Below are 24,234 nucleotides of genomic sequence, written 5' to 3'. Positions count from 1 at the left end.
TGGAAGGTAGGAGACGAGGTACTGGCAGAAGTAAAGCTGTGAGGATCGGGCGTGAGTCGTGCTTCGGTAGCTCAGATGGTAGAGCACTTGCCCGCGAAAGGCAAAGGTCCGAGTTCGAGTCTCGGTCGGGCACACAGTTTTAATCTGCCAGGAAGTTTCATGAAGCCACTTGATTAATACAGGATTGGAAATCGGAGTAAGGGGGTAAGATCGACACCAAATAATTTATCTTTCAACTAGATTATTTATTGTAATTAAATATTGGCTTGCACATCCTACGTACACATAACTGATGCGTGACTCGAAATATTGAAGTAAGAATTACGTGAGAATGAAACACAGCACAATTTAACTACAGCAAGAAGAAACACAGCAGACGGGTGCGGGAGACAATTATACTATCATCTCCTTTGCATTAATACCGTAAAAATATCTAAGTGAAATTTGCATTACGATTATACGCATGCTCTATTCTGGACAGAGGTTTAGCCGATTCATAAGGCTGTGCGATCATTATTTAACATACTAACTGCGTCTGCTTCTTGCTAAAGGCGGGACTAGGGCACGTGGTGCTTTCTGACTCAAATTGTTGTGCTGCTTTGTAGAAAGCGCACGAAAGAAGAGATATTCATGCAGAAGTTGTAGCTCATTAAACAAGAAAACTGTTAAAATGAATCCTATTGCGGTGCCGTGGTGAACCAGAAGGGTAATTGATTACCAAACACGTGGCACAAAATCGGCACACACAGACAAAAGCAATTTCCACAAAATATAAGATTAAAAATCATTAAAAAATAACTCGCTTCACACGCTTTAGTTAATCTGAAGTTCTTAAGTATTTCACCAGTTAAACATAACGAAGTCCTAACTCAACCTGATTCCTATCACCTCAAACCCCCTTAAGAGCTACGATCCGTACTCACCAAGCATTCACCGAAGAGTGCCCCTTTCTCTTTCGAGATTACCTAGCTCCTCGAGCAGCGGAAGCTACCAGAGGGGTAGCCCTCCGGCACCAACCTCACACACAAAAATAGCCTTCGACACAGCCTTCGACTAAGATGGGAAAACGTCTCTGTTCAGGTATTGGAAACATAAGTTAGTCATCCTGTGCTCTCCTTTGAACGAGAAGCAACATCGTCTGCCCCAGCAGACGATGACATGTTCAGCGATTCCCACAAAACAAAACCGAAACCCACATTAAAACACACATATAATAATCAATAAGCCTTATTTGAGTGCTCAGTCTTTCTGGAAGAGTTCATAAATTGAGCTAAAATCAGGCAGTAAAATGAATAGGTTGTACAGAGTTCGAAAAGCGTCTTATGAAACGACTTCACAGAGATGTTTCAACGCTTTCAGTCATTTTCATGCATGTAGACAATTCAGGCAATATTTTATTAGCTAGTACTAAACAGAGGTGATGGCGATATGCATATACAGGGTGATCTATTGATCCTGACCGGGCCAAATATCTGACGAAATAAGCGTCAAACGAGAAAACTACAAAGAACGAAACTCGTCTAGCTTAAAGGGGAAACCAGATGGTGCTATGTTTGGCCCGCTAGATGGCGCTGCCATAGGTCAGACGGATATCAACTGCCCTTTTTTTAAATAGGAACCCCGACTTTTTATTACATATTCGTGAAGTACGTAAATAAATATGAATGTTTTAGTTGGACCACTCTTTTCGCTTTGTGAAAGATGGCGCTCTAATTGTCACAAACATATGGCTCACAATTTTAGACGAACGGTTGGTAACAGGTAGGGTTTTTAAATTAAAATACAGAACGTTGGTACGTTTGAACATTTTATTTCGCTTGTTCCAATGTGATGCATGTACCTTTGTGAACTTATCACTTCTGAGAACGCACGCTATTACAGCGTGATTACCTGTAAATACCACATTAATGCAATAAATGCTCAAAATGATGTTCGTCAACCTCAATGCATTTGGCAGTATATGTAACGACATTCCTCTCAACAGCGAGTAGTTCGGCTTCCGTAATGTTCGCACATGCTTTAACAATGCGCTGACGCATGTTGTCAGGCGTTGTCGGTGGATCACGATAGCAAATATCCTTCAACTTTCCCCACAGAAAAAAATCCGGGGACGTCAGATCCGTTGAACGTGCGGACCATGGTGTGGTGCTTCGACGTCCAATCCACCTGTCATGCAATCCACATGTCATGCTATTCAATACCGCTTCAACCGCACGCGAGCCATGTTCCGGACATCCATAATGTTGGAAGTACATCGCCATTCTATTATGCGGTGAAACATCTTCTAGTAACATCGCTAAAACATTACGTAGAAATCAGCATACATTGCACCATTTATACTGCCATCGATAAAATGGGGGCCAATTATCCTTCCTCCCATAATGCCGCACCATACATTAACCCGCCAAGATCGATGATATTCTACTTGTCGCAGCCATCGTGGATTTTCCCTTGCCCAATAGTGCATATTATGCCGGTTTACGTTACCGCTGTTGGCGAATGACGCTTCGTCGCTAAATAAACTCCTGGAAATTGAAAACAGAACACCGTGAATTCATTGTCCCAGGAAGGGGAAACTTTATTGACACATTCCTGGGGTCAGATACATCACATGATCACACTGACAGAACCACAGGCACATAGACACAGGCAACAGAGCATGCACAATGTCGCCACTAGTACAGTGTATATCCACCTTTCGCAGCAATGCAGGCTGCTATTCTCCCATGGAGACGATCGTAGAGATGCTGGATGTAGTCCTGTGGAACGGCTTGCCATGCCATTTCCACCTGGCGCCTCAGTTGGACCAGCGTTCGTGCTGGACGTGCAGACCGCGTGAGACGACGCTTCATCCAGTCCCAAACATGCTCAATGGGGGACAGATCCGGAGATCTTGCTGGCCAGGGTAGTTGACTTACACCTTCTAGAGCACGTTGGGTGGCACGGGATACATGCGGACGTGCATTGTCCTGTTGGAACAGCAAGTTCCCTTGCCGGTCTAGGAATGGTAGAACGATGGGTTCGATGACGGTTTGGATGTACCGTGCACTATTCAGTGTCCCCTCGACGATCACCAGTGGTGTACGGCCAGTGTAGGAGATCGCTCCCCACACCATGATGCCGGGTGTTGGCCCTGTGTGCCTCGGTCGTATGCAGTCCTGATTGTGGCGCTCACCTGCACGGCGCCAAACACGCATACGACCATCATTGGCACCAAGGCAGAAGCGACTCTCATCGCTGAAGACGACACGTCTCCATTCGTCCCTCCATTCACGCCTTTCGCGACACCACTGGAGGCGGGCTGCACGATGTTGGGGCGTGAGCGGAAGACGGCCTAACGGTGTGCGGGACCGTAGCCCAGCTTCATGGAGACGGTTGCGAATGGTCCTCGCCGATACCCCAGGAGCAACAGTGTCCCTGATTTGCTGGGAAGTGGCGGTGCGGTCCCCTACGGCACTGCGTAGGATCCTACGGTCTTGGCGTGCATCCGTGCGTCGCTGCGGTCCGGTCCCAGGTCGACGGGCACGTGCACCTTCCGCCGACCACTGGCGACAACATCGATGTACTGTGGAGACCTCACGCCCCACGTGTTGAGCAATTCGGCGGTACGTCCACCCGGCCTCCCGCATGCCCACTATACGCCTTCGCTCAAAGTCCGTCAACTGCACATACGGTTCACGTCCACGCTGTCGCGGCATGCTACCAGTGTTAAAGACTGCGATGGAGCTCCGTATGCCACGGCAAACTGGCTGACACTGATGGCGGCGGTGCACAAATGCTGCGCATCTAGCGCCATTCGACGGCCAACACCGCGGTTCCTGGTGTGTCCGCTGTACCGTGCGTGTGATCATTGCTTGTACAGCCCTCTCGCAGTGTCCAGAGCAAGTATGGTGGGTCTGACACACCGGTGTCAATGTGTTCTTTTTTCCATTTCCAGGAGTGTAGAACGCGTGCAAAAAATCTGTCATTGTCCCGTAATTTCTCTTGTGCCCAGTGGCGGAACTGTACACGACGTTCAAAGTCGTCGTCAAGCAATTCCTGGTGCATAGAAATATGGTACGGGTGCAATCGATGTTGATGTAACATTCTCAACACCGATGTTTTTGAGATTCCCGATTCTCGCGCAATTTGGCTGCTACTGACGTGCGAGTTAGCCGCGAAAACAGCTAAAACACCTACTTGGGGATCATCATTTGTTGCTGGTCGTGTTGACGTTTCACATCTGGCTGCACACTTCCTGTTTCCTTAAATAACCTAACTATCCGGCGAACGGTCCGGACACTTGGATGATGTCGTCCAGGATACCGAGCAGCATACATAGTACACGCCCGTCGGGCATTTTGATCAGTAGCCATACATCAACATGATATCGTCCTTTTCCGCAATTGGTAAACGGTCCATTTTAACACGGGTAATGTATCACGAAGCAAGTACCGTCCACACTGGCGAAATGTTACGTCATACCACGTACTTATACGTTTGTGACTATTACAGCGCCATCTATCACAAAGCGAAAAAAGTGGTCTAACTAAAACGTTCATACTTCTTTACATACTACAGGAATATGTAATAAAAAAAAGGGGGTTCCTATTTGTTGATGTCCGTTGACCTATGGCAACGCCATCTAGAGGGCCAACCATAGCACCATCAGGTTTTCCCCTTCAAGCTAGACGAGTTAGGTTCTTTGTAGCTTTTTCGTTTGATGCTTTGATATATTTGGCCCGGTCACTATCAATGGAACACCCCGTCTACAGATTAAATCAGTATCCCCTTGCACAAGGTATAAAAGGCAAATGTGTTGGTGGAGCTGTCATTTGTACCCACGTGAGAAGCTTTCCGACGTGATTATGCGCACATGACGGGGATTAAAAGACTTTGAACGCAGAATGCTAGTTGGAGCTCCCAGCATCAGACATTCCGTTTCGGAGATCGTTGGGGAATTCAGTATTTAGAGATCAACAGTGACACAAGTTTGCTGAGAATACCAGATATCAAGCATTACCTTTCACCACAGATAACGTAGTGGCCGAATGTCTTCACTTAACGACCGAGAGCAGCAGTCTTTGCGTACAGTCGTCACGGCTAACAGACAAGCAACATTATTGTTAAGGATTTCGCGGCCACTTGTTGAGAAACTGCCTAGTGGCTTCTGTCTCGGGTTCTTCGGCCGACGTTCATCTGATGATTTCCAGCACGAGTGGCTGCCATTGACAAAGTTTCACCCTCCATTGCCGTTTTTGAAACGGAGCTCCAGTTCACCACCAGCAATGGAGGGTGAAGCTTTGACAATGGCAGCCACTCGTGTTGGCGAAACGTCAGTAAAATCATCAGATGAACGTCGGCCGAAGAACCCGAGACAGAAGCCAATAGGCAGTTTGTCAAGCAACAATATGTCAAATAACCGCAGAAATCAATGTGGGACATACGACGGGAGTACCCGTTAGGACAATGTGGCGAAATCTAGCGTTAATGGGCTATGGCAGCAAACGGCCGACGCGAGTGCCTTTGCTGACAGCACAACATCGCCTGCAACCCCTGTCCTGGCCTCGTGACTACATCGGTTGGACCCTAAGCGATTGGAAAACCGTGGCCTCCTCAAATGAGTCCCGATTTCAATTGGTAAGACCTGATGGTAAGCTTCGAGTGTGGCGCAGACCCCACGCAGCCATACACTGAAGTCTCTGGTAATCCATCAAGGAAAGTGGGACAGCAGACGGAACGAAGTACTTGAATAATGATAACAAAACCAGCGGCTGTATTTAAATCCACCGTCGTCTACTATTTTTTAACAAATGTGACCAGTTTCAACACTAAATGGTGTCATCTTCAGGACCCAAACGTAACCAGCCATCCACAACCGCTTTCATAAGCACCGAACAGAATTGTTTGTAGCGGGCGAAAATTAACTGAATTACGTACCTTCCATGGCAATAATCGTCTGACCAGGCTGGGCTTGTTATTGTCACGGTAGCTACGGAACTCAGTTACAATCCTGCTGGAAGAACATCCGCAACTGAGCATTATACCAGAGGTTGAAAATACCGCTACAGTTGCACTCATAGGTAGCACACCGAGTCTAGTACACGTCCACTGCCAGTAACGATACCTGAGGATGGGCTTATGAGAGCTCGAAACCGGTTGTGATAATAAACGAAATTTACAACTGAAGCGGTATTTGCAACCTCTGGAGATTAGTTAATCCTGGCCCGATGATACGATTCTCTTCATTGGAGCGCCGGCCGCTGTGCCCGAGCGGTTCTAGGTGCTTCAGTCCGTAACCGCGTGGCTGCTACGGTCGCAGGTTCGAATCCTGCCTCAGGCATGGATGTGTGTGACGTCCTTAGCTTAGTTAGGTTTAAGTACACTGCTGGCCATTAAAATTGCTACACCACGAAGATGACGTGCTACAGACGCGAAATTTAACTGACACGAAGAAGATGCTGTGATATGCAAATGATGAACTTTTCACAGTATTCACACAAGGTTGTCACCGGTGGCGACACCTACAACGTGCTGACATGAGGAAAGTTTCCAACCGATTTCTCACTTTGGTGAAACGTTGTCGTGATGCCTCGTGTAAGGAGGAGAAATATGTACCATCACGTTTCCGTTTTTGATAAAGGTCGGATTGTAGCCTATCGCGATTGCGGTTTGTCGTATCGCGACATTGCTGCTCGCGTTGGTCGAGATCCAATGACTGTTAGCAGAATATGGAATCGGTGGGTTCCGGAGGGTAATACGGAACGCCGAGCTGGATCCCAACGGCCTCATATCACTAGCAGTCGAGATGACAGGCATCTTATCCGCATGGCTGTAACGGATCGTGCAGCGACGTCTCCATCCCTGAGTCAACAACCATCTGCACAAACAGTTCGACGACATTTGCAAGCACCGTGGACTATCAGCACGGAGACCATGGCTGCGGTTACCCATGAGGCTGCATCACAGACAGGAGTGCCTGCGATGGTGTACTCAACGACGAACCTGGGTGCATGAATGGCAAAAAATAATTTTTACGGATGAATCCAGGTTCTTAGAGCATAATGATGGTCGCATCCGTGTTTGGGGACATCGCGGTGAATGCACATTGGAAGTGTGTATTCGTCGTCGCGATACTGCCGTATCACCCGGCGTGATGGTATGGGGTGCCATTGGTTACGTATCGGTCACCTCTTGTTCGCGTTGACGGCACTTTGGACATTGGACGCTACATTTCAGATGAGTTATTACGACCCGTGGCTCTACCGTTCATTCGATCCCTGCGGAACCCTAAATTTCAGCAGGATAATGCACGACCGCATGTTGCAGGTCCTGTACGAGCCTTTCTGCATACAGAAAATGTTCGACTGCTGCCACGGCCAGCCCATTCTCCAGATTTCACACCAACTGTAAACGTCTGGTCAATGGTGGCCGTGCAAGTGGCTCGTCACAACGCCAGTGACTACTCTTGATGAACTGTGGTATCGTGTTGAAGCTGCATGGCCAGCTGTACCTGTACACGACATCCAAGCCCTGTTTGACTCAATGCCCAGGCGTATGAAGGCCGTTATTACGGCCAGAGGTGGTTGTCCTGGGTACTGATTTCTCAGTATCTATGCACCCAAATTGCGTGAAAATGTAATCACATGTCAATTCTAGTGTAATATATTTGTCTAATGAATATCTGTTTATCATCTGTATTTTTTCTTGGTGTAGCAATTTTAATGGCCAGTAGTGTAGACAGAATCGCGATGAGCGTTAACTGTAAACCTAGACCTTATTAACTGATAAGAAATTTACTTAGACGTTACGTTCTGCTTCTTAGATTAAATACCACATATGATCACCCATATATTGCTACGGTTCCACACGTTCTCATCCGGGGGTTGAACAAGATCATATGTCAGTTACGCGAGAACTTCTCAAAGATAGAGGAAGTTGGAAATAAAATAATTTCCATTATACATGGAGTAATACGTCACTTTTTTAACGCGAAACTTGACTAAGGTTGTTACGTTATGGCACTACATTACTACACATTTATAAGAGAGTGGGGGCATCATTTATGGCTTTATGCACAGATGGTCAACGTTGTATTTAGGAAACCTGTAATAACTTAACCAACGATACACTAACTATAAATATAATACGTACGACCGTCCACTGTATGTAGTTACAAGGGTGACGAGGAACAAAACTTTCAATGGGAAAGGTTAATTGTTAGTTAGTTGTTGGTTCAAGAGCCTACGCATTCAACTAGGTTATGCCACCCTAATTGTCGAAATACACACTCTAGTGTATCAGATATTACCTATTTAGGATGTTGCCTACAAGTCTATTAACTATTTAGGATGAGGATTATTGTGAGCGTTCTGGAATTCTCACATAGACTACCAAGAAATAAGGACCTAATATTTAAAGTAGGGTGTGTCAGGGCGTACAACGCTACTGCCTCCACACTTATATACTACTGACTGACAAAAGTCAATCTAATAATACGAACATAAGCTATATTTTTCCCTATTGAACGGGAACATAAATTAAGGGAATGGTCTAATAGTGAGCAAAGTATAAGTGTCCGACATAGGTCAGGCATTTACAAAATATAGTCTGCAAACTAAAGTTTGATAGGAATAATATCTCAAAGGTTCCATTGCATACAGCGGGACTACGTGGGCAACGATATAGTTTCCTTTAAAAAGATTCTTTAGAGCAACATGGTCAAAGTTATCTGCTTATGGAAGAATACTTTAAACGATATTGCACAAATATTAAATTTAGCTTAAATTGGCGTCAAGATCTCATGAAATAGTATTGGCCAGCTTGAATTAAAGGCGGCCATAAGGTTTAATGCCTATGGGTAGAAAGAAAAGGCAGTGTGAGCCAGTTGTGTTGGAACTAGAACTATATTTACCGTACGCAATATGAAATAAAAGTATTGAACTTTACCAAATGTCGTGGTGAATTTCTAAGTCTTAAGGGTCGAACTATCAGGAATGGATATGCAGGGACAAGGCACGAAAGTTAGTGTGATACTTTAGCTTAGTGCCTTTCTTAACTGTTAGTCGTAAACTAATCATTCACAGAATGGGTTAATTTTGACCATCTGTATTGAAAAAGTCGTCTATTTTCAAGTTGCATATAGTGATTTGGAAACTTAACTTGTATGTAACAGGGCTAAGTATCATAGTACACTACTGGCCATTAAAATTGCTACACCAAGTAGAAATGCAGATGTTAAACGGGTATTCATTGGGCAAATATTACACTAGAACTGACATGTGATTACATTTTCACGCAATTGGGTGCATATATCCTGAGAAATTAGTATCCAGAACAACAACCTCTGGCCGTAATAACGGCCTTCATACGCCTGCGCATTGAGTCAAACAGGGCTTGGATGTCGTGTACAGGTACAGCTGGCCATGCAGCTTCAACACGATACCACAGTTCATCAAGAGTAGTGAGTGGCGTATTGTGACGAGCCAGTTGCTCGGCCACCATTGACCAGACGTTTTCAATTGGTGAGAGATCTGGAGAATGCGCTGGCCGTGGCAGCAGTCGAACATTTTCCGTATGCTGAAACGCTCGTACGGGACCTACAACATGCGGTCGTGCATTATCATGCTGAAATGTAGTGTTTCGCAGAGATCGAATGAACGGTAGAGGCACGGGTCGTAACGCATCTGAAATGTAACGTCCAATGTCCAAAGTGCCGTCAACGCAAACAAGAGGTGACCGATACGTAACCAATGGCACCCCATACCATCACGCCGGGTGATACGCCAGTACGGCGATGACGAATACATGCTTCCAATGTGCGTTCAAGGCGATGTCGCCAAACACGGATGCGACCATCAATATGCTGTAAATAGAACCTGGATTCACCCGAAAAAAAGACTTTTTGCCATTCGTGCACCCAGGTTCGCCGTTGAGTACACCATCGCAGGCGCCCCTGTCTATTATGCAGCGCCAAGGGTAACGGCAGCCATGGTCTCCAAGCTGATAGTCCATGCTGCTGCAAACGTCGTCGAACTGTTCGTGCAGATGGTTGTTGTCTTGCAAACGTCCCCATCTGTTGACTCAGGGATCTGGACGTGGCTGCACGATCCGTTAGAGACATGCGGATAAGATGCCTGTCATCTCGACTGCTAGTGATACGAGGCCGTTGGATTCCAGCACGGCGTTCCGTATTACCCTCCTGAACCCACCGATTCCATATTCTGCTAACGGTCATTGGATCTCGACCAACGCGAGCAGTAATGTCGCGATATGATAAACCGCAATCGCGATAGGCTACAATCCGACCTTTATCAAAGTCGGAAACGTGATGGTACGCATTTCTCCTCTTTACACGATGCATCACAACAACCTTTACCAGGCAACACCGGTCAACTGCTTTTTCTGTTTGAGAAATCGGTTGGAAACTTTCCTCATGTCAGCACGTTGTAGGTGTCGCCACCGGCGCCACCCTTGTGTGAATGCTCTGAAAAGCTAATCATTTGCATAGCACAGCGTCTTCTTCCTGTCGGTTAAATTTCGCGTCTGTAGCATGTCATCTTCGTGGTGTAGCACTTTTAACGTCCAGTAGTGTAGCATCACAAGCTAGTATATTATGTATAGGATTATGAGTTATGCTACTAAAAGGTGTTTAACAAAATCAAATTAATAGCTTATACATACTGGGTTAATAAGCGGGCATTCATAGGATGTAAGTACGCGGTGACCAAGAGAGAATAAGGTGGTCGATTTTAACACAAAATGAATTACGGTGGACGAAACAATGGTCGGAAACCTTCGAAAAATGATTATGCATCCTACCCATCACATTCCACAACCTCTGTCTAACACGTACTCTCACACATTTCGAAAACGTCTTGGGCTCAATGAAGAGATGTAGACTGATTATTTTTAGCCTTTCGAAACCGCACTTCGTGTCATCTGGTCACACGCAAAAAGCTGGACAGCGTCGATTGATGTGTAGTGTAGTGAAGTTTCATAGTCATTTGCCGTCACACTGAGAATGTCTCATCTTGTTTGATAGCAATATATGCAAGCAAAGCTTAGTCTCTGTACTGCAAAACTGGGCGGTGATTAAAGTAGTGTGAATCAGTGCTATACGAGAAAGTACTCACTGAACTCTCCACAGTAGGCGCTATATATCCAGTCTGCACCGTAGCCCTGGAAGTTGGAGGTGTGGATCTTAAGGCAGACACAGTCGAGCACCGTAGTGCCGTTCGCCGCCAGCAAAGCCAGAAGCGGAGCAGCTACCCCCACTGGATGCATTGTCAGCTGTTGTTGAGACCGAGAGGGAATCACACGCAGTGAGCTTCGCAGGCACCGCGGGCGCACTATAGGGATTCTCGTAGCGGAAGTCTTTCCGCAGGATGGGAAAACCACAGGAAGGACGACGACTTCCGTGCTTATTCTTTTTTCCTGTCACAGCACCAACCTGCAAGCACACAGTCGTTACAGAAAAATATTCCTTCGTTTCACGCGTACATCTGCCACACGTTTTTAGGACGACAGAGAAAGCCACTAAGGGATAAACGGGTGATACCCAGAAGTGAAGGTTTAGATTCCGACATAAGAATTGCGAGGCTTGACCTTCTTTAACACTGATTCCCCAACTGAGAGAGGTTGTAGGCGATTCCGCTAATTGTAACAATAAATTTGTTCATCCCTGTGATTGACGCTATGCCTGTTATCTTATACAGGGAGACAATATTATTGAAATACGTGCAATAAAATCGTCATTACGGTTTGTGTTAGGATGTTCAAACTGCTGGCCACGCGGCACTCTGGGAAATAGTATGCGCTGGCATAGTTTGGTTTAGCGACGAAGCCCACCTTCATTTGGAGGGTTCGTCGACAAGCAAAATTGGCGCATTTGGGGGACTGAAAATCCGCATTTCGCGACCGGGAAGTCTCTTCACGCTCAACGGGTGACTGTCTGGTGTGCAGTGTCCGATCACGGAATAATCGGTGCGATATTTACCTTGATGGCGCGGTAACTACCGATCGGTACATGAAAGTTGTGGAAAATGGTTTCATCCCCATTTTCCAAAGTCATCCTTATTTCGACAATATGTGCTTCATGACAGGCGGAACTCGACCGCCACAGAAGCAGGAGAGTGTCTGATGCCCTGGGGGAGCAGTTTGAGGGCCGCATTCGTGTTCTGGGGCACAAAGACGCCACTGCCATGGGTCTCGATTGGCCGCCATATCTGGATCTGAAGACATGCGACTAATCTTTGTGAGGCTACATTAAAGACAATGTGTACAGCAGTAACCCCAAAACCAATGCTGAGCTGAAAGCAGGCATTCAGGAGGTCATCGACAGCGTCAATGTTCCGACACTTCACCGGCTAGTGTAGAATTTCGCTATTCGTCTGCGTCACATAATCGCCAATGATGGCACGCATATCGAACATGTCACAACCTACATCCGAAAAGGGGTAGTGACGTTTACATGTTGAATAAAGTGTATGCACGCCGTAGTTAGTAACTAATTTAGGTTTTTTTCACATAGTTCAATAATTGTCACTCTATATCTTACATATATTATAAAAATTAAAGTTTTTGTGCGTTGTAGTATGTCTGTTACCCCTTCACGCTGAAACGGTGAGAGGCACCCACATGCCTTGCTCATACTGTGGCATCAAGCAGTCAGGTCTGCAAGATGAGTGGTCTGCCAAGCGAGTGGATTCATTCTTATTTATCGAGAAACATGAACTCTCGTACTCACAATTAAGTTACAAATTATCCTCCTGTATAAATAATACGCATCGGAAACACGCATCTGACTATCAGTAATTTACAGAACTCTGACTGTTCACTACGCACTGACAATACCACATTTTCTTTTTGTCTTTTATTTAACGGCTTTTATCAAGACGTGGCCACCGCACTGAATATGAATGACGCACACATTATAAATTAGGGACATCATGACAACATACAATTCGAAGGAAAAGTCCACCAATCTTTTTCTTTTCACTATCTTATTTATTCCGATAAATTCTATATTCTAAACACACAAATTCTACAACCTACAACAATAACACATGAGAAATTCCGCCCAGTGGGCATGCCTTTACATTGGTGATTCTCTACCTTACGGTCTCGTAATTATTTAACGTTACAGTGCACTTTCTGGATAGGATGGTGGATCTTTTATTATATCTCACACTTTGACTCTCAAAATCACCATCACGAAACTTTCCTCCAGACCGAGCAGTACAAAAGGAACACGCATAACCCACTACCTCCGAAATTACCTTGCTACTCTCCCATGCAAACCACACATACTTAAATTACATGACATACACCACACTACAACATGAAATACAACACAGGGATTAGTCACAACACTATCACTTTCAGCTTTCCCACTTCAATTAGTATTTATCCCAGTTTCACACGACACTGCCCCACTTTGTAATTCTACTTTCCTACTATGAACTCTGGAGATATATGCACGTCTTCCTGTGCAATGCAAGCCAAGTGGCGTTGCTGGATAGACGGCCGACTCACCTTGCTTCTCTCCCAGAGTTTGAATCTAGCGTCACACGGAATCATATCACGCAAAGTAATATTAAGAACATATTCATCACACACGCGAGTCCTCAACTGATACCATGGACGAGTACTTCTCTTTATCCTTTGTCTCATACACAGATTGAGACTCACACAGTACTCACCACGTGGAAGTACCCGTCTCTAATTTCAAGTCCTGCACACGTCATTTCTTAAATATTTCAACTCATGGTACACACGCTATTTCTTAAATATTTCAACTTATTGTACACACGCTAGTAATTCAGCTTAAGCACACAGAACTATTTCAACTTATTGCTACACGTGGTTTCATTGTGACCGTTGGTCACTTCCAAAGATTGCTACGATCCCATTAATATTACCTGCCTGACATTTAATTCTCCCCAAAAAAGTTCCTGAAATAGAGAAATTATTATTTCAAACTACTCTTAAATATTCCACATGCATACCATGTCTCCACTCTTTTGTCTTTACGGAGCACAACTAAGGCAGGTCTTAACGGCACAAGATCCAGCGGCAGAGTGCTGAAACATGGCCGTTCTTCAGGTTCTCTCGCACCTCTGTCAAGGTGGGGGAAGACCATGCTACCGTATTGGTCAGCCACATTTCAGGCGCTCAAAGCTCAGGTAAATTTCATATCTTTGGTCCCACCAAAGGTGGCCAAAGGATCGTCTCAAAGATGATCATATATTCACATTCACTATCTGCGGTTAGCAGACGACCATACATTCATTCATTTCACAGATCTCACCAAACTGGATGTAGGGATTTATTTTGTGGGATTGCACATGTGATCAATTAAATAAATAAATTGTCATTCTTTCCCACACTGGTATCCGGCTTCGCTGTATTGATTGCTTGTACCTTGAATTAAAACAGGCTATCTTATATATTTCTAAAAGCCAAAGGGTTTCGGGTGCGGGAGAAAAGAAGTGGACCTCATGAAGCGGAAGCGGCCACACGTCATTCATCCAGCATCTGTGAATGAGAGCACTAGTGACTTTACGCGTGATTTCAAACCTTTACGAAACTTTTCCTCACTGACATCCCCCACAAAAAGATGAAAGATGTTCGTCGCTTACTTAATTTTCGTTGTTCATTCAGGAAAACTGGCGCCTAAACCATAATGCTTTATTTTATTACTTCTTCACTACTATCTGTGTTCGCCGAACATTTTGAATGCAATATTCACATATATCACTGATCTTTTTTTTTTGTCATCAGTCTTCTCACTGATTTGATGCGACCCACCACGAACTCCTCTCCCGTGCCAACCTCTTCATCTCACAAGGGCAGGCGACGACGTTTGGAGCGGGGATTTACTTCAAACTCCTCACACTCGTAGTACTCCATTAGGACAACAAAATGTGTAAGCGGTAGTGCGTACGTCTCAAGCGTTACTGAGAAAATCGCAAGATAATTTCGCTCGTCAAGTATATACCTGTACGTGGCTGTTTTTACCAGGAAGCGGCGGCAGCCGAGTGGGTAGCGTTCAAGCCCCGTAATCACTGGATCGCTGGATCGAGTCCCATTCGTCACTCTTTTTATTTCTAACACAATTTTCTTTACTAGTTACAATTGATATAATGGGAAAAATACATGTAATCGGATGAACTTTTGATAAATTTACAATGTTATTAGGCAGTATACAAATTTTTATTATCACAAATAATATAATATTCATAACTATCGACTAGTAAACGACCAAACGCATAAAGTGATACTGAAAATGTGTGCTTGTTCGTGTCCCTGTAAATGCAATAGCGTAGTAGTACTCAGCTCTGAAATCATTACTATCACAGATAATAGACAAATTTTGATAAAATTATTTCACTGGATTCCTTCAATTAATCTACCTGAATATTTTTACTTAATTTCTTCCGCTCCGGCTATCATTCATTGTGCTGCGAAAAAATATTTTTTAAATATACCGCGTAATGGCGGCTAATTGTTAACAGTCAGAGATTACTGTTACTCGCTCCACAGCAGCTGGAAACATGCTAAATAATTTTCATTAAATATTCTTGTCATAACATAAATGTGGCGTAGGTTCTTCAAATAACATGCGGAGATCACTTTATACTAATATATTCCTACTAGGACACAGTTTACACCATTAAATATTTGCAATTACGTTATGACAGAAACAAATGCTAGCGCAGCACAATAGCTTGCATACCTTATTCCGGCTAACACCAGAACAAACAGAACAAAACAGACTAGACAGAAGAATGAGCATTGCATTGTATTTTGTACTCATACAAAGATAATCACATTATAATCTCATACAATAAAAATAATGTCTTTCCTGCATTTATCGATATATATATTGAATATTTTTACAGGTAAATCAATGATAAATCAATGTTTGCAATTCATTTTGAGTCACATACTGTCGGTTTTATTTATGTTTCGCCTTGATAAGGGTGAATATTGCAAAAGGGACACTACACAGAAAGTGCAAAACTGCCACAATGTCAGATAACGCAAAGAATGTGATAAGGCCCTGTGACTCCTGATTGAACTCTGGGGCAGTGTTGACATTAATTGATTCAGAATTGATCCCTTTTAATTAAAAAGGGTGCACATTGATGTTATATTCAACTATTGAACACCAGATGCAAATGTTGAACATAAAATTAATTAAGAAAGTGACTTGCGATTTCAACTACTTGACTGAAAACAGATGCAGTCGATTAGCACAAATTTATTTTAACTCCCGAACTTTAATCATCAGATCACATGACTCTCCTAACAGGCAGTGGTAATAAATTGCATTCACGTGGAGTAAAGCGCGATAAATCAAACTTAATTCCTATTGACTGACCCCGGCATAATGCGAAGTGCGAGAAGAATTCCACAATACACGGCCCATGAAAGCCTCGTGGAAACTTTGCCGACATGATCCAACAAATTAATCAGTGGCCTAATTCAAGCTGCAGCGGGTGCAATATCACCAAATTCAGCGTGGTGGGGCGTCATCATTGTGCGGATCGCGGCCGGCCTCGTGGTGCTGAAAGGCTGCGCTCGTCTATTCACTTCTAGCTATCTTGCTCAGTACATAGCTGAACGAAAACTTTCTATCTCCAAGCTCAATCGTTCTGTTTGCTAAGTCCTAAACTGCAGAGATGCTCACTCTCCCTCAGGCAAGCTGAGTAAAGAACGCCACGTCCGCACTCAAGGCAAGCTGGGAATGGAAGACCACTATGGAGACTTCTCCCAGTTCGCTCTTTGCCTCAGTTTCCCCTCCCGCAAAATTACTTATGCCAATTGCAGCGCAAGTCGCGTTAATTATGTGTCGCTTCCCAGCGCAAACCAGTGCCTGCTCTGGGAAGTGAACAAATTCTTACAAAATTGCCCTTCCTCTCAACTTCTGCTATTTAGCTCCTCCCACGCCATCCATCAAGGTTAGCATCTGCACAAAACCAATTTTTCCGGAATTCTGACTCCCAGGAGAGTACTTCAAATTCCTTGGTCCTACATTCCCATTGGAGGCCAGCTTATTTCATTCTGTCCCTCTTCAACTGGTTTACTTCAGACTCTGTGGACCGTGAATTCTGCGTGAAGTGGCGATAGTCACGAACACGCATATTTTGACCTCTGTTGACCGCTCCACTGTAGATTTGCACGGCTTTCTCGCATGTTTCACTGAAAACGGGACAACGGACATTTATCAACAGCCATATAAGTTCTCCATCAGCTTTCCGGTACACCAGCATGTGGTCAACCACCCACTCACTGTCACTCATCTTAAGGTAGCTGCAGACAGCGCCCAATTGCCGCTTTCTCAGAGCTTGTGCCCCCCCTAAGGTGCCTATTGTCGCTTCCATTTGCCGCTCCCCAGCTGGCCACAGTCAATTCTGCATACTTCCCTGGGATAAACTAGCCTCCAGTAAATCGATGCATTTCCCCAAAGTTTTCATGTTGTGTGAATTACTTTAAAACCATCATCTGACATTAATTATTCCAATACGTCCATACTATACCCTCTACAAGATGCATTGTGCCTTGTCAGTCATTTTTGTTCAGCCCTACTGTTCGCTTAACGTGAGTTTGGTGATCTTTAATGACTTCATGAAAGGGACATAGTTCTTGCCATCTTACAATCTGTATTCAACAGCAGCCCATTAAAATTTTTTTAAGCAAAATGAGAAGATATTTCTGTACTTAACTATTTAATCATTACTTTTCGTATTCAATGCTGCAGCACATTCACATAAAATGGAATGTATATATAGCTACCTAATATAATAAGTAAGTTCTGCAGGTGTTAGTATTTTGGTGCAGCCCATACGTGATTTAGAAAAAAAAATATTTTTGCAGAAACCATTTGATCTCATATCTCTATAGCCAATGTAAACAAACATATCGTTAAGATGCATAACTTCTCTGAAACGACAGCGTGAATGTAATGTGCAGTGGAGAGGACACACATCAGGCAACAGTACCGTCACTGTAAGTACAGTTCACTGTCGGAAATTCATGTTGTTAACCTCTGCAGTGCCTTTTCTGAATCAACCATTTTTATCGTTAGTAACAGGCGCAAAATAACCTACACCACCGGTGGTCTGCGTCTGTGAAAAGACGTCTGTACTCTTCACCAACACCAGCCATGTAATTAAACAAATATATACCTCAAGATGAAGATGTGAACCATGGAAACGCATAGTACTAAAATAAACAAGTGACTGACGCAGCAACTGTTTTTATTTCTGATAAAACATATGTGTTTGTAGAAATGCAGTAACTTTGCATTTAAAATTGTTTGCCATGTTTTGGCTATTAATTACAAGAGACAGGTGTAGGCATGTGTATTCAACTATAGAGATACCGTATGTTAAGAGGCAGAATACGGCACTTCGGTTGGCAACGCCTATATAAGACAAAAAGTGTCTGGTGCAGTTGTTAGATCCGTTACTGCTGCTACATGGCAGGTTATCGAAATTTAAGTGAGTTTGAACGTGGGGATATCGTCGCCGCACGAACGATGAACACAGCATCTTCGAGGTAGCAATGAAGTGGGTATTTTCCCGTATAATCATTTCACGAGTGTACCGTGAATATTAGGAATCCAGTAAAACATCAAATCTTCTACATCAATGCGGCCGGAAAACGATCCTGCAAGAACGGGACCGACGACGACTGAAGAGAATCTTTCCACGTGACAGCAGTGCAACACTTCCGCAACTTTCTGCAGATTTCATTGTTGGGCCATCAACAAGTGTCAGCGTGCGAACAATTCAACAAAACATCATCGATATGGGCTTTCTTAGCCAAAGGCCCACTCTTGTACCTTTGATGATTGCACGACACAAAGCCTTACTCCTCGCCTTGGCCCGTCAACACCAACAGTGGACTGTTGATGACTGGAAACGTGTTGCCCAATCGGAAGAGCTTCGTTTCAAATTTTATCGAGCGGATGAACGTGTACTGGTATGGGGAAACCTCAGTAATCCATGGACCCTGCATGTGAGCCATCGACTGTTCAAGCCCCTCCCACCGGAGGTTCGCCAAAGGCGACGTAGAAGGCACAAAGAGATCGCGCCAGCTGAGGCAGACCGTACACATCCATTTAAAACCGCACGAAAGATGAGAAAATGGACGTCGTATTTTTTTAAAATCCTAAATAATTTTTACAAATGCCAGCTACTGTAAAAGAATACACCTTTCAAAAGGTTTCCTTTTAAAATTTTACTAGTTAAAATTCGCTAAAATTTGCATAATTTTCCGAACGCGATGATTTGTCTACCTTGTAAGTCAAGAACGTTATACCGGCTTTCAGCGAACTACGATTCATTTTGAAGTTAATTTTGTCTTGTTGATGGGGATATACAACAATAACATAACAATTACTAATTCAATTTAAAAAAACCTTTATTCATCCATTAAGCACGAACAAAAATTTCATAAACATTAATAACCTTACATGGGCTTGAACCTCTTTTTATTACAAAATGATTCCAGATTTAAGTTTTATGGAGATCCTTGTCTGTAATATGGAAAAAAATTATAAATATTTAAGCTCTTGCTATACTTAGGTTGTGATGGGCTGCCTTGAAACATGACAGCAAAAAAAAAAAAAAGTTCCCAGTCGTTTCCTTGCTGAAAATTGTTCAAATGGCTCTGAGCACTATGGGACTCAAAGTCTGAGGTCATTAGTCCCCTAGAACTGGAACTACACTCCTGGAAATGGAAAAAAGAACACATTGACACCGGTGTGTCAGACCCACCATACTTGCTCCGGACACTGCGAGAGGGCTGTACAAGCAATGATCACACGCACGGCACAGCGGACACACCAGGAACCGCGGTGTTGGCCGTCGAATGGCGCTAGCTGCGCAGCATTTGTGCACCGCCGCCGTCAGTGTCAGCCAGTTTGCCGTGGCATACGGAGCTCCATCGCAGTCTTTAACACTGGTAGCATGCCGCGACAGCGTGGACGTGAACCGTATGTGCAGTTGACGGACTTTGAGCGAGGGCGTATAGTGGGCATGCGGGAGGCCGGATGGACGTACCGCCGAATTGCTCAACACGTGGGGCGTGAGGTCTCCACAGTACATCGATGTTGTCGCCAGTGGTCGGCGGAAGGTGCACGTGCCCGTCGACCTGGGACCGGACCGCAGCGACGCACGGATGCACGCCAAGACCATAGGATCCTACGCAGTGCCGTAGGGGACCGCACCGCCACTTCCCAGCAAATTAGGGACACTGTTGCTCCTGGGGTATCGGCGAGGACCATTCGCAACCGTCTCCATGAAGCTGGGCTACGGTCCCGCACACCGTTAGGCCGTCTTCCGCTCACGCCCCAACATCGTGCAGCCCGCCTCCAGTGGTGTCGCGACAGGCGTGAATGGAGGGACGAATGGAGACGTGTCGTCTTCAGCGATGAGAGTCGCTTCTGCCTTGGTGCCAATGATGGTCGTATGCGTGTTTGGCGCCGTGCAGATGAGTGCCACAATCAGGACTGCATACGACCGAGGCACACAGGGCCAACACCCGGCATCATGGTGTGGGGAGCGATCTCCTACACTGGCCGTACGCCACTGGTGATCATCGAGGGGACACTGAATAGTGCACGGTACATCCAAACCGTCATCGAACCCATCGTTCTACCATTCCTAGACCGGCAAGGGAACTTGCTGTTCCAACAGGACAATGCACGTCCGCATGTATCCCGTGCCACCCAACGTGCTCTAGAAGGTCTAAGTCAACTACCCTGGCCAGCAAGATCTCCGGATCTGTCCCCCATTGAGCATGTTTGGGACTGGATGAAGCGTCGTCTCACGCGGTCTGCACGTCCAGCACGAACGCTGGTCCAACTGAGGCGCGAGGTGGAAATGGCATGGCAAGCCGTTCCACAGGACTACATCCAGCATCTCTACGATCGTCTCCATGGGAGAATAGCAGCCTGCATTGCTGCGAAAGGTGGATATACACTGTACTAGTGGCGACATTGTGCATGCTCTGTTGCCTGTGTCTATGTGCCTGTGGTTCTGTCAGTGTGATCATGTGATGTATCTGACCCCAGGAATGTGTCAATGATGTTTCCCCTTCCTGGGACAATGAATTCACGGTGTTCTTATTTCAATTTCCAGGAGTGTATTTAAACCTAACTAACCTAAGGACATCACACACATCCATGCACGAGGCAGGATTCGAACCTGCGACTGTTTTAATTTACTTTTTTTATTTTCTAGTGCTCTCCGTTAAAACTAAGACTATAGAATAATACTTCACTCTGAACCTTTTATTTGATACTTTTACTTTGTACAGTTTCTGAGCTACGAGTATCTTAATCGCGTGGCCCTTAAAAAACTCGAACTTACTTGTTGGTCACAGCTACGAGAATGCAAAAGATATTAACTTAACATATACTTTAGACGACAGAAGATTCACCCCCTAAAGAAAATGCAAGGTTTCCTGCGGTCTGGAATGGCTCTGAGCACTATGCGACTTAACTTCTGAGGTCATCAGTCCCCTAGAACTTAGAACTAATTAAACCTAACTAACCTAAGGACATCACACACATCCATGTCCGAGGCAGGATTCGAACCTGCGGCCGTAGCGCCTGCTGTCTGAAGTGAAGTGGAACAGCTCGCATTCTAGGCTAACTTATCTTCAAAGAATTAGAACTTCTAGTGAATGTTGATTCTGTATTTAAACACATGCGGCGCAAGTATTAATGGTTCAAATGGCTGTGAGCACTGTGGGACTTAACTTCTGAGGTCATCAGTCGCCTAGAACTTAGCACTAATAAAACCTAACTAACCATGCCCGAGGCAGGACTCGAATCTGCGACCGTAGCGGTCGCGTGGTTCCAGACTGTAGCGTTTAGAATCACTCGGCCACCCTGGCCGGAGCAAGTCTTATGCTCTATGACAATTGTTAAGTGGAAGGAGGGTCATGTGTGAGCGGTGAAAGGGCGGAAGCTATGTTCACGTGCTAGTCTACTTGCCTACACCGACGCAGCACTTCTCGTCGTCACCTCCAGTAAACTGTTTTCACTAGAACTGTAAAAGGGCGAGGCCAAGTGTCGATTTTATGCAAGTTTTTTTTCTGAAATATTGACACACCTTACGTGTGATCCACACTATCGCTGATACAAGTCACGTTACGTCTGATAGCATCCTAGCCCGAAACCTAAAATCTACGTCAGTCTTATAACTGTTATTAAAGGAAGTGTAATTTATTCTAGCATAGATAGTCACAGATGAGTGAAGTTTGTTCATTTGCTTCAGAAATAATTTACGGATTGAACGTAGCAAAAATTTTTAAATTTTATTTATCATTCCACTGTGTCATGTGGGTTTCAGAACCATCCAGATAGTTTTGACAATCTTTAGTGTGAGAAGAAATAAAAACTTTTAGGTTCGCCGATGACGTTGTGATTCTGTCAGAGACAGCAAAGGACTTGGAAGAGCGGTTGAACGGAATGGACAGTGTCTTGAAGGGAGGATATAAGATGAACATCAACAAAAGCAAAACGAGGATAATGGAATGTAGTCGAATTAAGTCGAATGATGCTGAGGGAATTAGATTAGGAAATGAGACACTCAAGTAGTAAAGGAGTTTTGCGATTTGGGGAGCAAAATAACTGATGATGGTGGAAGTAGAGAGGATATAAAACGCAGACTGGCCATGGCAAGGAAAGCGTTTCTGAAGAAGAGAAATTTGTTAACATCGAGAATAGATTTAAGTGTCAGGAAGTCGTTTCTGAAAGTATTTGTATGGGGTGTATCCATGTATGGAAGTGAAACATGGACGATAAATAGTTTGGACAAGAAGAGAATAGAAGCTTTCGAAATGTGATGCTACAGAAGAATGCTGAAGATTAGATGGTTAGATCTCATAACTAATGAGGAGGTATTGAACAAGGTTGGGGAGAAGAGGAGTTTGTGGCACAACTTGACTAGAAGAAGGGATCGGTTGGTAGGACATGTTCTGAGGCATCAAGGGATCACCAATTTAGTATTGGAGGGCAACGTCGAGGGTAGAAATCGTAGAGGGAGACCGAGAGATGAATACACTAAGCAGATTCAGAAGGATGTAGGCTGCATTACGTACTGGGAGATGAAGAAGCTTGCACAGGATAGAGTAGCATGGAGAGCTGCATCAAACCAGTCTCAGGACTGAAGACCACAAGAACAACAACAGTGTGAGGATGTGATTTTCCTGTCAGTTAGTATTCCTTAGCCGGCCCCTGTGGCCAAGCGGTTCTGGGAGCTTCAGTCCGGAACCACGCGGCTGCTACGTCGCAGGTTCGAATCCTGCCTCGGGCATGGATGTGTGTGATGTCCTTAGGTTAGTTACGTTTAAGTAGTTCTAAGTTCTAGGGGACTCATGACCTCAGATGTTAAGTCCCATAGTGATTAGAGCCATTTGAACCATCTGAAGTATTCCATAATAAAGATCAAAGTTAATACTGAAGGTAAAAGTCTAAAACCTTCTAAGTCCTTCGACATCTCTGCTGGGATCATCTCGATTACCTGGTGTCCCCTGTAACCGTTCACTTATGAAAACGGATTTTCTCGGCGCTCTTGCCGAAGAAGTGGTTTTATTGGGTAAAATTCTTCCGGTTACAATTATTCGCTTGTCGTCATTAGGTACAGAGCGTAAAAGGTGAACAGAGAGAGTGGAAGTGTTGACCGAAATATTATTGTCGTGCTGCAGATGTGACATCCTGCTCGTTCTTTGTGTTCCTCGCGCACCGTAGCTGGGTGTTTACTTCCCTGATGGCGGGAAACTACGAAGCCGGAAGCCAGTATCCGTCTTCTCTATTAAATTTACATTCCTTTTTGGAAATCTGAATCTCTTCTCGGACTTTCCTTCTGGAAGAAGTAAAGCTGTGAGTACCGGGAGTGAGTCATGCTTCGGTAGCTCAGATGGTAGAGCACTTGCCCGCGAAAGGCAAAGGTCCCGAGTTCGAGTCTCGGTCGGGCACACAGTTTTAATTTGCCAGGAAATTTCATTGTTTGAATTATTCCGCACAACATTTTGCATTCTATTTGTTAAGTATGAATCAAACCAGCTGTGTGTAAGGGCATCATTTCCATTGTAGTGGCAAGGCAAGATTGGAAGCAAAAGTTATGCTTGATATGCAGCAAACTGAAATTAGAGGTAAAGAAATTGGTTGATTAAATGCTTCATGTGGAGTGTTTTTCTGTACGGCTGTTAAAGCTGGGCATTGAAAATGAT

At 44.6% G+C, this 24,234-nt stretch overlaps 1 protein-coding gene across 16 annotated transcripts in view; it reads right to left on the bottom strand.

The window, feature by feature from the left end:
* LOC126424792 (uncharacterized) overlaps positions 1-24,234 on the bottom strand; it is a 322,429-nt gene that overhangs the window by 193,321 nt on the left and 104,874 nt on the right. For 2 of the 16 annotated variants that reach the window (XM_050087574.1, XM_050087580.1), the window contains exon 1: positions 11,115-11,290. The exons of the other annotated variants lie outside the window; for them this stretch is intronic. In XM_050087574.1, the coding sequence (XP_049943531.1) occupies positions 11,115-11,265 (151 nt within the window). In that variant the 5' untranslated portion in view covers positions 11,266-11,290. Of the gene's footprint in view, positions 1-11,114; positions 11,291-24,234 lie in introns of those variants that run through there. 16 annotated transcript variants of the gene reach the window in all.

Source organism: Schistocerca serialis, chromosome 10 (assembly GCF_023864345.2).
Source record: "Schistocerca serialis cubense isolate TAMUIC-IGC-003099 chromosome 10, iqSchSeri2.2, whole genome shotgun sequence".
Classification (NCBI taxonomy): Eukaryota; Metazoa; Arthropoda; class Insecta; order Orthoptera; family Acrididae; genus Schistocerca; species Schistocerca serialis.
The sequence above is the reverse complement of the archived record's forward strand: the minus strand, read 5'-3'. Positions and strand labels throughout refer to the sequence as shown.